The following is a 14829-nucleotide window of genomic DNA, read 5'->3' on the forward strand; positions in this document are numbered from 1 at the left end:
TGACTGACTGACTGTAGTGTCACAATGCAAAGTGAAGCTCCTGCTCTTCTCCAAGGCTCGGTCCTCATTTCTGATTGGCTGTCCTGTTCGAGGCGGTTGTAAACTCACACTTGTGACCGCATTACCGTTAATTACCTCCGCCAAGAAGATTATACGTTTTAAATATTAATGTGCTGACTGAATAAAGGTGCAGGGTTGCAGGACTATGGTGTACCTTAGTAGCTAGTAGCAGCCACTCAGGCGGATGAATACCAGTTATTAGTACTAGTAGCCTACTATTTATCAATGTCAAGACTCAGTATCGATTGAAAATGTAATATTAATTGGTCATGTTTCTTAAGCTGTCCTAAAATCACTGTAAAGTACGGCCTCTAGTGGACATGTCGCTCACTTCTTTTCAGTTTTATACTCACTCAAGTTGCAAATCCTCTCTAGTAGCGTTATGTATAAGACCAATCTCCGTGCACAACTGAAAATAATTTCGATTTGCATTCGATGCGGTTATTTTTTTACGAGTTGAAATGCCTTAGTTTTGGCATAGAAGACTAGAGTGATTAGTGATTCTGCGCCGTGCAAATCCAACACATGAGAAATGTACCCTCCCTACTCCACTCCCCCCTACCCTGTCCAAGAAATGGTATCGTCCCAAGATGGCAGCCCCCGTGTTGCAACGCTGTTTGACTGCAGCTGTCAAAGTTAAATGTGTATCTCCGACTATTTCAGGTAAATCTGACAACTATCAACGTAAAATGTCTCGTTTGATTCGATCACATTTTTATTTCACCACCAGGGCTTCTATTAGCTTGGCCTTCATCTTCCTTTATATCATCTATTAGCTATCTAGGCTAGCAAAGAGTGAATGTCCTCTGTTCTTGTTGTTAGCTAACTTAGCCACAAATCTGAGGGTCCCAGGACACGATTCTCTGTAGTTGAAGATTAAATACATTTGTTTCTAACTAGTCAACCGTCTAACGTGCTAGTTAACGTGCATGTACTGTTCACATTACCTGATTTACAGTGTGTGTCTGTCTGTCTTTCCAGCCAGAAGATGGTTGCTCTCAGCAGCTTACACAGACACCAAACGATGGGAGGCAAGAGAGAAGGATCCTCAGAACTTGGGTAAGACTGAGGTGGTTAGTGTTCATACTAGGAATATTAATACAACCTGCAACATCACATGTACCTACTATAGTAATAACTGAAGTGACTCTCCATGTGGATGGAAGTCAGGATTTTGAGTGGAAAAACAGGTGAGCGTGAGGCCATTTGTCTGCCATCTCTCTATATTATAATATAATATTATATTAGGAATAATGTACAGCGAGCTGGCATTATTGGAAAATAACAGCCCGACAGCCTGATCAGATCACCGATACGCAGCAGAGGATCTCCACCCAGATTTATCCTGCTGGTCCTGGGGATTGAACTGACAACCTCCTGGTCACAAGCTCGCTTCGATGTCATTTTGTAAGGTGCATGTTATACAGTCAGCAGTGCAACTCCAGTAGTCCACATGTGTGCAGTTGATCAACACATGGTGGCAGTGTAACACTGCAGTGTGCACCACTCACCAGCAGCTATTCAACAGTGGGGAAATTGAATGAGGCTGACGAGCGCTAACATGAGATTGAAAGCAATATTTCTTATAAGGGTTTTAGATGCATAAAAGATGTACTGTACCATAATTTGGATGACATCATTCCGTAAACCCTGGTTTTGTGGTTTTGTTTAGGCAAATGTGTCATACTGTCCATGGCATGATCCTATAAAAACATTTAGGGACAATTAAATGTTATGTTACAAAGCGAGTAATAGACCTGTTGCTGTTATTCTTTTGACAGCTTTGTTAGCCAACTTCATGGACAGGACATACGACAGGAACCTCCCAGTTAGCTCTCTGTCTATATCACGGGTAAGGTCATGGGTCTACATTTAAATACACTATATTTATGTTGTCTCTGGTCCTGCCATTGATAAACCAATTACTAAATTGAAAGCTGGAGACACTGGGGACAAAGTTTGCAATCATCATTTTCATCTTCTGTTTGTTTTTCAGTTTGTCGACAATATATCATCAAGAGAGGAAGTTGATCAAGCAGAGTATTACCTTTACAAGTAAGGGGAAATTTCATTTTTCGCTCTCTCATTAGTTTGCTAGTTGCAACTGCTTGCTAAGTCTTGTGTGGTATTAACTCTGTTTTTCTTGGAGGAGATAGTCTGTCTGTTTTGGTTTATTTTCAGTCATCTACTTTTCTTTGTTCTGTGCAACTCCAGACCTTTCCTCTTTACACCTGCTTTTGGAATCTGCACCCATTCTTCTGATTACAAGATTTAGTATATTTTCCCAATCGTACCCTTCTTCATGCAGTGTTTCCTCTAGTATTTTTTATTTTTTTATTTTTTTAGGGTTTCGTTGTACCTGGGTTGTGCGCGTGTAGTACGCAGATAGTCTGAGAATTGCACAGATTTACTTTTCTATAACAGTATGTGCTTTGCGCACCATTTATTTATCTAAAAGTAATTTAATGTAATGTTCGTTTGTGCTGCTTTTCTTGGCCAGGTCCCCAAAAAACTAAATATCTTTTCAGTTATAACATTTCTCTACTAGAACATTTGCATATATCCATCTTAAGATACTCTACCAGTCAAAAGGTTTGACACACCATATACCGTAAATTCCGGACTATAAGGCGCACCGGAGTATAAGCCGCAGCAGCAAAATTGCCTGTTTGTTACATATATAAGCCGCACCGGACTATAAGCCGCGGGTGTTTTAATGTTTTTTTTTTTTTTATTATTGTGTTTTAATGTTTAATTACCATATGTAAGGGTTCGTGCACAGAGGGGATTGTCGGGAAAGAGATGGCTGTTTGAGGAAGCTCCCATTTATTAACATTTCAACAAAACAACATAACACAACACCACCTGTGTTTTTTTTTACAGTGCACACAGTGTCCGCGGTGTGGTGAAAAGAGGGCAAGAGAGGAAATTAAAACAGAAGTGGATTTATAGTTAGAAAGAGTGCTAAAGAAGAGAGAATTCTGTTTTTTATTTTATTTTTTGCTGAAAAAATCCATAGATAAGCCGCACCGTTATATAAGCCGCAGGGGCCAAAAAACGGGGAAAAAGCCGCGGCTTATAGTCCGGAATTTACGGTATATATATATTTTTTATTATGACCATTATGACCATTTTTATCATTTAGAATAATAGTAAAGACATCAAAACTATAAAAGAAGTTTGCACAAGAGATTCCTTCTACTTCGTTAAATAAATAGCTCACCATTTTGGATGGTTTGCAAATAGTAATTATTGTTACATTTTTCAACTGTTTTCTAATGTGTTTAGATTCTTGTCCTTGAAGTATTAGTCCAGATTTTGTTTTACTGGATAATGAGTTTTGCAGCTGTACTGATGGCTCAGCATGCCAAAACACACACCATGGAATCGATGTTCAAATGTGGTGCACACATCGCTTCATTATCTCTTCTCTCCCTCGCGTCTTTCCTGCCATTTTACATCACACATTAATAAAGCAGAACTGTGATGAAATTGCTGAAAATTTCTCGTGTTTTTATCCTCTAGGTTTCGTCATAGCCCAAACTGCTGGTACCTCCGAGACTGGACCATTCACAGTTGGATCAGACAGTGTCTCAAATACGGGGCCAGGGATAAAGCACTGCACACACTCAAAAACAAGGTACACTACACATCATGTTCTCTCTATTGATTCTTAATGGACAATACTCAGTTAGTTACAGTACTTAGGCTGGGGAATCACTACAGGATCATCGGGCCGATTTACACCAGATTTGCTCGTCTCGACAATCAGAGAGGAAATTCTGATTGAATGATTGGTCACAATTGATGGTTGCTGATGACGTCTGGTACTGTAATAAATTTGCAGTTCCATCTTAACCACCCAGACTGATTTGCAAACTGATCTGAGCCGCCTTGATAATATAAAAAATGCTTGATATTTACACAGCTTGATGTCGACACAACAGATTTACCTGACATGTGCGTGGCTCGTGGATGAGTCCTGTGGTGCGTGGGGATCACAGATCATTATTTCAAAAGCGCAGAACACCAGGCGTCCGGGTAGTGTAGCGGTAGATTCCCTACGAGGGTCACAGAGTTCGCGCCCCCGTGTTACCTCCGGCTTGGTCGGGCATCCATACAGGCACTATTGGCTGTGTCTGCGGGTGGGAAGCCGGATTAGGGGTATGTGTCCTGGTCGCTGCACTAGCACCTCCTCTGGTCGGTCAGGGCGCCTGTTCGGGGTGGAAGGGAACTGGTGGGAATAGCGTGATCCTCCCACGCATGCGCGATTATACGTTGGTGCACTGGCTGCACGTGCAACCCCTAGTGGCCAGATGATTTATTTATTATTATTATATATGTTTTACCTTTTAATTATACAGTGAGTATATCACTGAGAGCAATGCTCTCTTTTTCAGGAGTGCCCTGTTCAGAATGTGTTGTCATATCCTACTATAGCATTCAGTGTCTCCTATACAGTTATCTATTTGTGGAGGTACACCACAATATATTTTGAGCACCACAAATAGATTTTGACTGCCACATATTAATTTCAAGTACGGTAGTTGACTGCAAACACCTGCTTTAGGAGCCCACTAGATGGTGCTCTGAGGCCCACCAGTGGGCCACGGTTCAGTGGTTGGGAAACACTATCATGCAGATAGAATAGGCTATATAAGGAGACAATTCTTTTTTCATCACTGTAAAGCCACAGCATACTGAAGAGGATATTAATGTGATGTGTGTAGTTCTTCATATCTACTAGCCTCTTCATTTTGCTCTCAGAGTGCCCCAGATTAATGCATTTTATTTAAAAATTTATAAATTTTCTTTATCCAGGGGACCCCCCTACCGGAGTAATATTGACTTCTGGGTGGTGCAACCCCTGTTTGGAAGGTCTAGAATCGCCTATGCTCCCACGTGCTATGTCCTGCCGGTGAAGCTCCCTGGCTGTCTGGCGAAAAGAAGCGGCTGGCAACTGCGCATGTGTCGGAGGAAGCATGGTGCTAATCTACGGCTCCTCCCAGATCGGCAGAGGGTGGAGCAGCGACTGGGGCAGCAGGGGGAAATTGGCCAAGTACAAATGTGGAGAAAATGGGGAGGAAATCAGAAAAAAAGGGCAGAACACTAATGAAGCGGAACAAGCTCAGTCTGCCTGTCCACCTCTGTTGGTTTGATAGGTGTCTTGTTGGATTGAGTAAATTCCTTGAAGATTAGAGGTGTGGATGTCGGTGAGTCAGCAGGATAGAGACAGTCGGCATGTGTGGGAACGCCCACAAAATGTTATATGGCTGGGGCGCGAGTGGGGTAAAACCGCCGATATATCTCAATGGGCTGACTCACCAAAGGACGGTGCTGCGGCTCTAAACTACAGGTTTGGGGGTTCTAGAGCAGAACACAAGACGTCTGCTCAGATGTGCGTTTACTGCGGTGGTTAAATCCCCGATCGTGTCTGCCTGGGCTGGGCTAGCAGCTAAATTCTAACTTTGCTGAATGGATAGAACGGGGGATTTACCCCACCCTGACCACGCCCCCAGCCAGGCTGAGCCAGCTAACCCAGCGTCTATGACGAGACATCGCCTCAACCTATGATCTCTGTTATATTAAGTGTGTGATACCCACTTCTTATAGAATCTAGTGTGGGCATCATGTACTGTATACAGCGGATGGACAAAGTATTAAAAGGCTTCAAGCTTGTCCCCAGCCTTCACTGTCCAGTATTCAATGAGGGGGATCCTAAAGATGATTGTGTCTGTCTGTTTGTGTCTGTGTCTCTGTGTGTGTGTGTGCATGTGCCTGCGTGTGCAGGTTCAGTATGGAATGTTCCCCGATGACTTCACCTTCAACCTGCTCATAGACTCTTACATTAAGGAGGAAGACTTCAAAGGTGAGAGATTTTCAAACATGTTTCCATTCAATTCTTTAGAAAAAAATAGGCATTTTACTCATTGAAATTCAATAAAACCCCCACACATTTCTAAACACACTGTTGACAACAAGCATCGCTGCGCATGGCCTCGCTATATATATATATATATATATAGATATGTATATGTATATACATATATAATTAAAAGCAATTGTTTTTATTGTGGTTTTTATTTGTTTTGTTTTAATCATTCTCAGGTGCGTACTCTGTAGTTGAAGAAGTGATGCTGCAGGAGGCTTTTGACCTGCCCTCCACACAGATCCTGTCTTTGTACACTCTGGGCAATTACCTCGCCACCAAACCACAAGTCACTGTAAGTGACACAGCATTCAAGGTTTATTTTGGGACAAAATACTGTTATTTTATGACGCTAGGAATCCAAAATAATACTTAAGCTGTACTGGGTTACAACTAGGCAACCCATTGTGTCCTTTGCTTTCATGCTAACAACTATTTTGTTAATGTATGTGTCAGTTTTGTTTTTGTTTTGTTTCAAAATGATGACCATGTCATTTTGGAATGGGGCTTTTCATATATTGTGTGCCTGGCCCTGCACAGCAGTAAGAAGGATCTAGATTAGAAGATGCACCACTTCCAAAGAAAAGAGTTGTGATTGTGCCTCACTGTGTTCAGGTGGCAGAGGAGAGGATGCTGGGAGCCTCACTGCTGATCGCTGGACTTAAGCAAGACGACACTGTTGGCCTCAGCGCCCAGCTCCTTGGCAATGCTCTCTTAGGTGTGTATCTGACCTACCTCTCTCCACAGCCTTCTTAACCAGCCGTGACCGCAGGGCTGGTATCGTTTTCACCTTGTAAGTCTGTGTGTGTGTGATCAAGGCAAAATGTGGTCCTGGAGACACCTATTGTTGTCTTACCTGTTGTCTGTCTGTCTCTGGACAGATTTTGTTAGCGTGATAGCGTCAAAACCGTGCAAGATGCAGCCATGAAACTTTACAGGTGTGTAGTTGACATCAAAACGAAGGCAGAGTTAGAAAATGGCCGTGATCCGAGCAAGGGGGCCCCCCCGCCCCACACACTTTACGCCCCTGGCCCAAATTTTAAGTCACAGGCATGGTCTCTATTATTTTGCCCTGTGGTTGATTCAGCTAAAGTCAGCCATTGTGCTGCCCCGCCCCTTTCCTCCTTCCCTGTCCAGGCAAGGTGGAGATGTTGAAGGGCATCCATGCCGTGTTCAGAGGGATGCCTCTTATCTGGACCCATGGATACCTGGGCCGAGCCCTGGCTGTCATGGAGAGAGTGGCTGCTGCTCCTGGAGACATCAAGCTGTCCAAAGACACAGTAAGGACACAAACATTCAAAGGACTTTTCACAGCAACGGGAACAATTTCCTCTTTACATGTATGTGGTCGGTTCACACAAAAAGTAATCCAGATCGAAAGAACATGCTTGCAGAGACAAATTAATCAGCTTCCAAGGTCTTTTTTAGGTGTGTTTATTTTACTTTTGATTTGATTTGCTAAGATATTGACCACCTCTTCCTGCTGCTGTCACTATCATAGGTCAAGCTTACCGTAATCTGGATTGAAATGTCTCTCAATTGGGATTGTGCATTTAGTGAAACTCTTAAACATAGACTAGAGCAGGGGTTCCCAACCTTTTTTTGGCTTGTGACCCCACTTTGCTTTGATGTCACAAAAATCTACAGTGTAGGGACCCCAGACATTTTATATGTCAGTACATCAGTAATATCATCATTGATGATGTCACATGATCTAACAGTATGCTGACTTTTTTCCTCAGGATCCTGACTTTAATCTGAGAATTCTGACTTTTATCTGAGAATTCTGACCCCCCCCCCCTCAAAATTCTGACATTAAACTCAGAATTCTCACTTTTCCCCCTCAAAATTCTGATATTAAACTCAGAATTCTGACTTTTATCTCAGAATTCTAAACTCAGAACTCAAATAATCTTTTCACATGTGGCCCTAATCCTATATTTTTATTTGATCTTTTATGTTTTTTCCAGGCGACCCCATTTGAACCCCAAGGTTGGGTGCCACTTAATTAGGGGCTGTGCATGGCTCGGGGTCAGACACAGACAAACTAATAAAATTAACAATACACAACATTACACACACACATACACACAGAGTAGAGGGAGACTCTTGTTACTTTCCAGGTGGGGTGCATGACACAGATCATCCGTTCATCCGTTGAGATGGACCACACGTGCTGTCATATCGTACGCACAGCCGGGGGGAGCGGGTCTGTGCTGTCTAGTTCAATAGTTCAGCTTTGTCCACAATCTAATGAGGTTTTGGTGGAGCCTGGAGCGCTGTGGATGTCTGTGAAAATCACCACAGTCAGTGGAAACTAAACTGTCTGTCAGACAGCAGCACAGCAATAATGCAGACAGAGAAGATAACACGGTAGGACAGCTAGTGATGTTGCTCTGTCCGACCATCTCTGTATTTTTCTTGAACTCAAGATCACCCCTATCGCTCTTACTCGGTCAAAAACCATCAAAAAGCGTTACATCAACGAGAGTACTAGCACACGGTTCATGGAGGCTTTCTCGCTGGCCCCTTCCCTCTCCTCAGCCTCTGTCAATGATCTCCTAGATAACTTCAATTCTAAAACCCTAAAGGCTATTGATGCTGTAGCTCCCATTAGATCTAAACTAATCTCCGGTAAGAAAAAAGCACCATGGAGAAACGCTCCCTCTGTAAATAACAAAAAAAGAGATTGTAGGAAAGCCGAGCGCAAATGGCGGAAAACTAAACTTCACATCGATTATGACATCTATAAAAATAGTCTTCACTCCTACAACCAGGAACTAAAAAATTCCAGAAAATTCTTCTTCTCCGACATTATCAGCAAAAACACCAATGACGCTCGCACTCTTTTTGCCACTGTTGACAGGCTGACAAACCCCCCCCCACAAATTGCCCCTGATCTTCTATCCAATGTCAAATGCAATGAATTTGCGACCTTCTTTAGGGATAAAATTATAAATATCAGACTAACTATTTCCACATCAAGAACAAATGTGGCTCCGCCGCACCCACAGAATAGGTGCTTAATTAACATGACTCAGTTCAATGTCATTGACCACAAGAAACTAGAAGAAACGATACGAGGCCTTAAATCCTCATCGTGTTGCCTAGACACCCTGCCAACAAGCTTTCTAAAAAATGTCTACAGTTGCCTGGCGACCGACATACTGAAGATAATTAATACCTCTCTTCTTACAGGCATTTTCCCAAAATCTCTAAAAACTGCAGTTGTTAAGCCCTTGCTAAAGAAGCGTAGCCTCGACCCCTCTATAATCAGCAATTACAGACCAATATCAAATCTTCCCTTTATTAGCAAAATACTCGAAAAAACTGTCTACCAACAACTCAATACCTTTCTATCCTCCAATGACCTCCTAGATCCTTTCCAATCAGGCTTCCGACCCCATCATAGCACCGAAACTGCGCTTATCAGAGTTATAAATGACATCCGAATGAACACTGATTCAGGTAAAATCTCAATCTTAGTGTTACTAGACCTCAGCGCTGCCTTTGATACGGTTGACCACGAAATTCTATTGGACAGACTGGAAAACTGGGTCGGGCTTTCCGGCACGGTCCTAGAGTGGTTCAGATCTTATCTGCAAGACAGGAACTACTTTGTCTCCATTGGCAACTACACATCTGACCAAACCAAAATGACATGTGGGGTACCCCAAGGATCAATTTTAGGTCCTGTCCTGTTTAACCTTTATATGCTCTCTCTGGGCCTAATTATGCAAAAAAACAAAATAGCTTATCATAGCTATGCAGATGACACCCAACTCTACATAGCCCTCTCATCGGATGACTATGCCCCCATAGAGTCACTGTGTCAGTGCCTTGCGCAAATTAATGATTGGATGTGCCAGAATTTTCTCCAACTTAATAAAGACAAAACAGAGATAATTGTCTTCGGCAAAAAAGAAGATAGGCTCAAAGTTACTGCTCACCTCGAATCCCTATCTCTGAAGCCAAAGGACCAGGTAAAAAATCTTGGCATTATTATTGACTCTGATCTAAATTTCAACTCCCACATCAAGCTTATAAGAAAATCTGCCTTCTATCATCTAAAAAATATAGCAAGGATTAGAGGCTATATGTCCAAACAAGATCTTGAAAAACTAATTCATGCTTTCATTTCTAGCAGGCTAGACTACTGCAACAGTCTTTTCAATGGTCTTCCCAAAAAAGCTGTTAAACAACTTCAGCTCATTCAGAATGCGGCTGCTAGAGTTCTAACAAGAACCAAGAAAGCTGAACACATTACACCAGTTCTCAAATCCCTGCATTGGCTGCCAGTAAATCTTAGAATAGACTTTAAAATTCTGCTAATAGTTTACAAATCTCTCAACGGGTCAGGCCCACACTACATCTCTGAAATGCTTCTACACTATGAACCATCCAGATCCCTGAGATCTTCAGGCACTGGTCTACTAATTGTCCCAAGGACCAAATCTAAACATGGTGAAGCCGCGTTCTCCCACTATGCCTCTCATAACTGGAACAAACTCCCTGAACACATTAGATCTGCCCCTACTCTGCCTATTTTTAAATCCAAGCTAAAGACCTTTATGTTTACTCTTGCTTTTAACTGCTACTAAACTACTGCCTCTCTCGGCCTGTAATTTTAAAAAGATTTTTCCTGTACATTTCCAACAAATGGACTGTACATGTAATAATAATACTGAAGAGTGCCTTGTAACTTATTTAAAACAGAAATAATGTTTCATGTTTGTTAATTTGAGTATATATTTTAACTAAAACTGTCGGCTGTGTTTTTTATGTGTTTTTTATATGTGCATTGCTTTGCTGCTTGTTTTTTCGATTATTTTTTTGTAAAGCACCTTGAATTGCCTTTGTGTATGAAAGGTGCTATATAAATAAAATTTGACTTGACTTGACTTGACTTGACAGAGAGGGAATATTAAACCTCAAGTGAAAGTGCTATTGACTGCTGCGGCCGGGTCACAGTCTACAATACCATCATTTGCATGCATGGATTCAATTCAGGGAAAGGGTTCTCTTCCAAATTATTGCATATCCATAAATGAAAGCTCTTTCAGAATTATAATATAATATAATTGAACTGTACTTTCAGGTGATATTGCAAATGGAATGATTTAGAAGTAATCTGACACCCAGGTGTCTACATCCTTTTTTTCTTTTTTTCTTTTTTTTGCCTACCCTTTTGCCTACCCTGTTTTTCTCTTGTAGCTGGACTACATGAATGATTTGCTGCAGGATCTCTCCTCTGCCTCTGACTCTGAGTCCTCTGGAGGAGAGGAGTCATCAGGAGAGGAGGACAGGAAAGATGGAGACACGGTAGATGAAGAAGATCAGGCGGAGCAGGCAAAGCTGCCTCACTATGCCAGCAAGTTCAAGGTGGGTGCCTGGTGCTTACAGCGCAGGGCCTTTTGTTTTTAGCAGTCACTACATTTAGACCTGTTTTCTTTGTCAGCCTATTCCAATCAACATAATGGAATAATTAAAGTGGGATATCAGGTGAACAGTGTTTCCTCTCACCCTACTACCAGCATTAGTCCCATAAATTGTTTTGCTGATATATCGGCCCAATACTGGACTTTTATTAAATATCAGATATCGGCCAGTCACCCACTTCTGATCTGATGGAGGTTCCTCTCCAACCACAGCTACACAAAACAGTCTGTATAACCTGCAATGAAATGTACTTTTCTTTTTCTTTATTGTAAATGAATCCTTCATTTAAAGGAAGTACCTATCCGTCTATCCCAGAGTTTCCCCCGCCATGACCTACTGTGACAATCTAATTATTAGTATGAGTTTCAATGCTTTAAGCATTACATGGTAACACTTCATAATACTGTAACACAAAAAATGGGTAGTTACTGAGGAACGAGCAAGGAACGAACCATTAGTTCATGAATAGTTAATGATTAGTTAATGAGTAGTTGATAGGTAGTTCCTTAATGGTAGTTACTTAAGAACTGACCATTAGTTCCCATGGTAGTTACTTAAGAACTGACCATTAGTTACCATGTTAACAAACCAGTAAGTAATGATTACTTCCTTATTTTTTTTTTAAATATTTCACTAGTTCATGAACAGGTAGTTCCTTAAGAACTGACTATTACTTACCATGTTAGTGCATCATTACTTCCTGCTTACTTTACCATTAGTTCCCATGTTTGTGCCCCCTCAAGTAAAGCAGTACATCTTACCGAGTTGTTAGTAAGGAATGCACCATTACTTCCTGCTTACTTTACCATTACTTAACATGTTTGTGCCCCTCAAGTAAAGCAGTACATCTTCCTGAGTAGTTACTAAGGAATACACCATTACTTCCTGCTTACTTTACCATTACTTAACATGTTTGTGCCCCCTCAAGTAATGGTAAAGTAAGCAGGAAGTAATGGTGTATTCCTTAGTAACAACTCAGTAAGATGTACTGCTTTACTTGAGGGGTCACAAACATGTTAAGTAATGGTAAAGTAAGCAGGAAGTAATGGTGTATCCCTTAGTAACAACTCAGGAAGATGTACTGCTTTACTTGAGGGGGCACAAACATGTTAAGTAATGGTAAAGTAAGCAGGAAGTAATGGTGCATTCCTTACTAACAACTCGGTAAGATGTACTGCTTTACTTGAGGGGGCACAAACATGGGAACTAATGGTAAAGTAAGCAGGAAGTAATGATGCACTAACATGGTAAGTAATAGTCAGTTCTTAAGGAACTACCTGTTCATGAACTAGTGAAATATTAAAAAAAAATTAAGGAAGTAATCATTACTTACTGGTTCGTTAACATGGTAACTAATGGTCAGTTCTTAAGTACCTACCATGGGAACTAATGGTCAGTTCTTAAGTAACTACCATTAAGGATATTTAAGGAACTACCGATTAACTATTAATGAACTAGTGAATGAAAACAAATGAAAAAAAAAAATTTTTAGGGAAGTAATCATTACTTACTGGTTCGTTAACATGGTAACTAATGGTCAGTTCTTAAGTAACTACCATTAAGGAACTACCTATCAACTACTCATTAACTAATCATTAACTATTCATGAACTAATGGTTCGTTCCTTACTCGTTCCTCAGTAACTACCCATTTTTTGTGTTACAGTATTATGAAGTGTTACCCATTACATGACGGTCTAAATGCTATTTCATAGGTGACAAGCATAGCTTCTGCAGAGAAACAATAAATCCATGTATTCTTATTTTTTTCGTATGAAAATGCACAAATGTAGGTTTAGAGTGAATACTGTATATCTTACTTTTGAAACCTGAATTCACTTGATGCTGTAAAGTTTTGACTCTGTGCCTGAGCTATGGCCAGTGGGACATCTTTGACTGCTTGTAGACGTACAGTATAGAAACTATCTTGCAAACACAATTTTTATTTATTGTAATGTGTTGTGTAACAGTCAGACTCATGGCAGTTTAACAGCTAAACTCTCGGACGCAATACAGATGGTCCAACAGTTGTTCTTTTTCATAACAACACCAACGAACTCTCGCCATATGAAACACTGATCTGCCCATCGGATCCCTATTTTGTTTGGGATTGTGACTCATAGAGTAATTGGACATCACTTTGAATGATGGTGGCTTGAATGGAGTTCAATGGTTTGAATGGATTTTAATGATGTTTGCACCCAGATAATGATGTCACTGTTAGGCACTTTGAACTTGTTTTTCCCCCTCTGCAGGAGCTGAGCGGCCAGCTGGAGTCTCACGGGAAAGTGGACGCTGCCTCCTTCCAGATGTTGGTGTCGGCTCTGGCCCAGCAGAGCCTGGCTGCTGCCGAGGAACCCGACCTGCAGCAGTACCAGAGCAAGGTGCGGGAGTGGGAGGCAGAGAGCAGGCAGCTGATCCAGAGAGAGCAGGAGACGAGAGAGAGGGCCGAGCAGGAGAAACAGGAGCGCTTAGCTGCCAAGGCTGCAGCACAGCAGGCATAGAGACGCTGAAGCTGGAGGTGCAATCGTAAACTAGAGATCAATGAACCGATTGCCCACTGAGTATGAACATAGGAGATAATAGCAGGTTACCTTTTTATCTCTAAATGGTTTAAATTGTCAAAATTGTACATCTTCACTTCAATTTTGCTGGTGTCACAACTTTTGTTACTTTTTGTAAATATAATTTCTTGTGTGCTTCTGTGATAATTGTCGCCCTGGTTCCATTTTGTCTCAATTATTTCAGGCAAAATGTTTTGTTGTCAAAATAAATTTGAGTTGGAATTTCATTCTTCTCAGACATTCTGTCTTGCATCTATTTTTCCTGTCGTGGACTGTGGGATGATATTGTTACTGGGGCTTATGCACACATCGATTGATGGTTAAGTGACCTCATGTAAGCAAAATGAGGGACAAGCTATAGGAAAAGAATGTTAGTATCACATCCTCCCATTCCATTTCCTCTCTCCCTGCAGTTGTGCGTGTGTCAAAACTTAAGCATCTGGGACTTTTCTCACAGGGGAATCGCACTGTCAAGTGCTGATAGCCAATCTCGAGAAAACCGAGATCTTTGCATGGAAAGGAATGCTTTCATGAACAGAAACCCTTCTGTGCACCACAAAGGAGAGTAGAACCATGATCCTGATAATGTTAGACATAGACAACTGCACTCCAGTGTTTTGAAAGTTACCGCCCCTCTATAAAATGTTGATACGGTGTGTGACGCATCAGCTAACGCGCTAACAAAGAACATGGAACATGTGTCGGAAAACAAGCTCACGTTCATTGGCAAATTGCAGAGTAAGCCTCCAATGTTTAGGCTGTACTATGTAGATAAGATAATAGATCTCTGGAGGGAAACATGCTGTTGTGGTGCACATAATGTGTTCATTCCACACGA

General features: G+C 41.4%; 1 protein-coding gene across 1 annotated transcript; it reads left to right on the top strand.

Annotated features, from left to right (window-relative positions):
* The first annotated feature begins 641 nt into the window (after positions 1-641).
* mrps27 (mitochondrial ribosomal protein S27) lies at positions 642-14212 on the top strand. Its single transcript, XM_083644977.1, has 11 exons — positions 642-723; positions 1042-1119; positions 1842-1912; positions 2057-2115; positions 3586-3700; positions 5851-5929; positions 6169-6284; positions 6605-6707; positions 7127-7269; positions 11204-11371; positions 13683-14212. The coding sequence occupies exons 1-11, from the start codon at positions 651-653 to the stop codon at positions 13929-13931; spliced, it is 1254 nt and encodes a 417-aa protein (XP_083501103.1). The 5' UTR covers positions 642-650; the 3' UTR covers positions 13932-14212.
* The last annotated feature ends 617 nt before the right edge of the window (positions 14213-14829 follow it).

The sequence above is a fragment of the Poromitra crassiceps genome (assembly GCF_964638095.1).
Source record: "Poromitra crassiceps genome assembly, chromosome: 10".
NCBI classification, from domain to species: Eukaryota; Metazoa; Chordata; class Actinopteri; order Beryciformes; family Melamphaidae; genus Poromitra; species Poromitra crassiceps.

Coding starts and splice junctions, on each gene's coding strand:
- mrps27 (XM_083644977.1), top strand. CDS start 651: ATGGCAGCCCCCGTGTTGCAACGCTGTTTGACTGCAGCTGTCAAAGTT. Junction 1,120..1,841: donor GAAGGATCCTCAGAACTTGG/GTAAGACTGAGG, acceptor TTCTTTTGACAG/CTTTGTTAGCCAACTTCATG. Junction 6,285..6,604: donor CCACCAAACCACAAGTCACT/GTAAGTGACACA, acceptor CACTGTGTTCAG/GTGGCAGAGGAGAGGATGCT.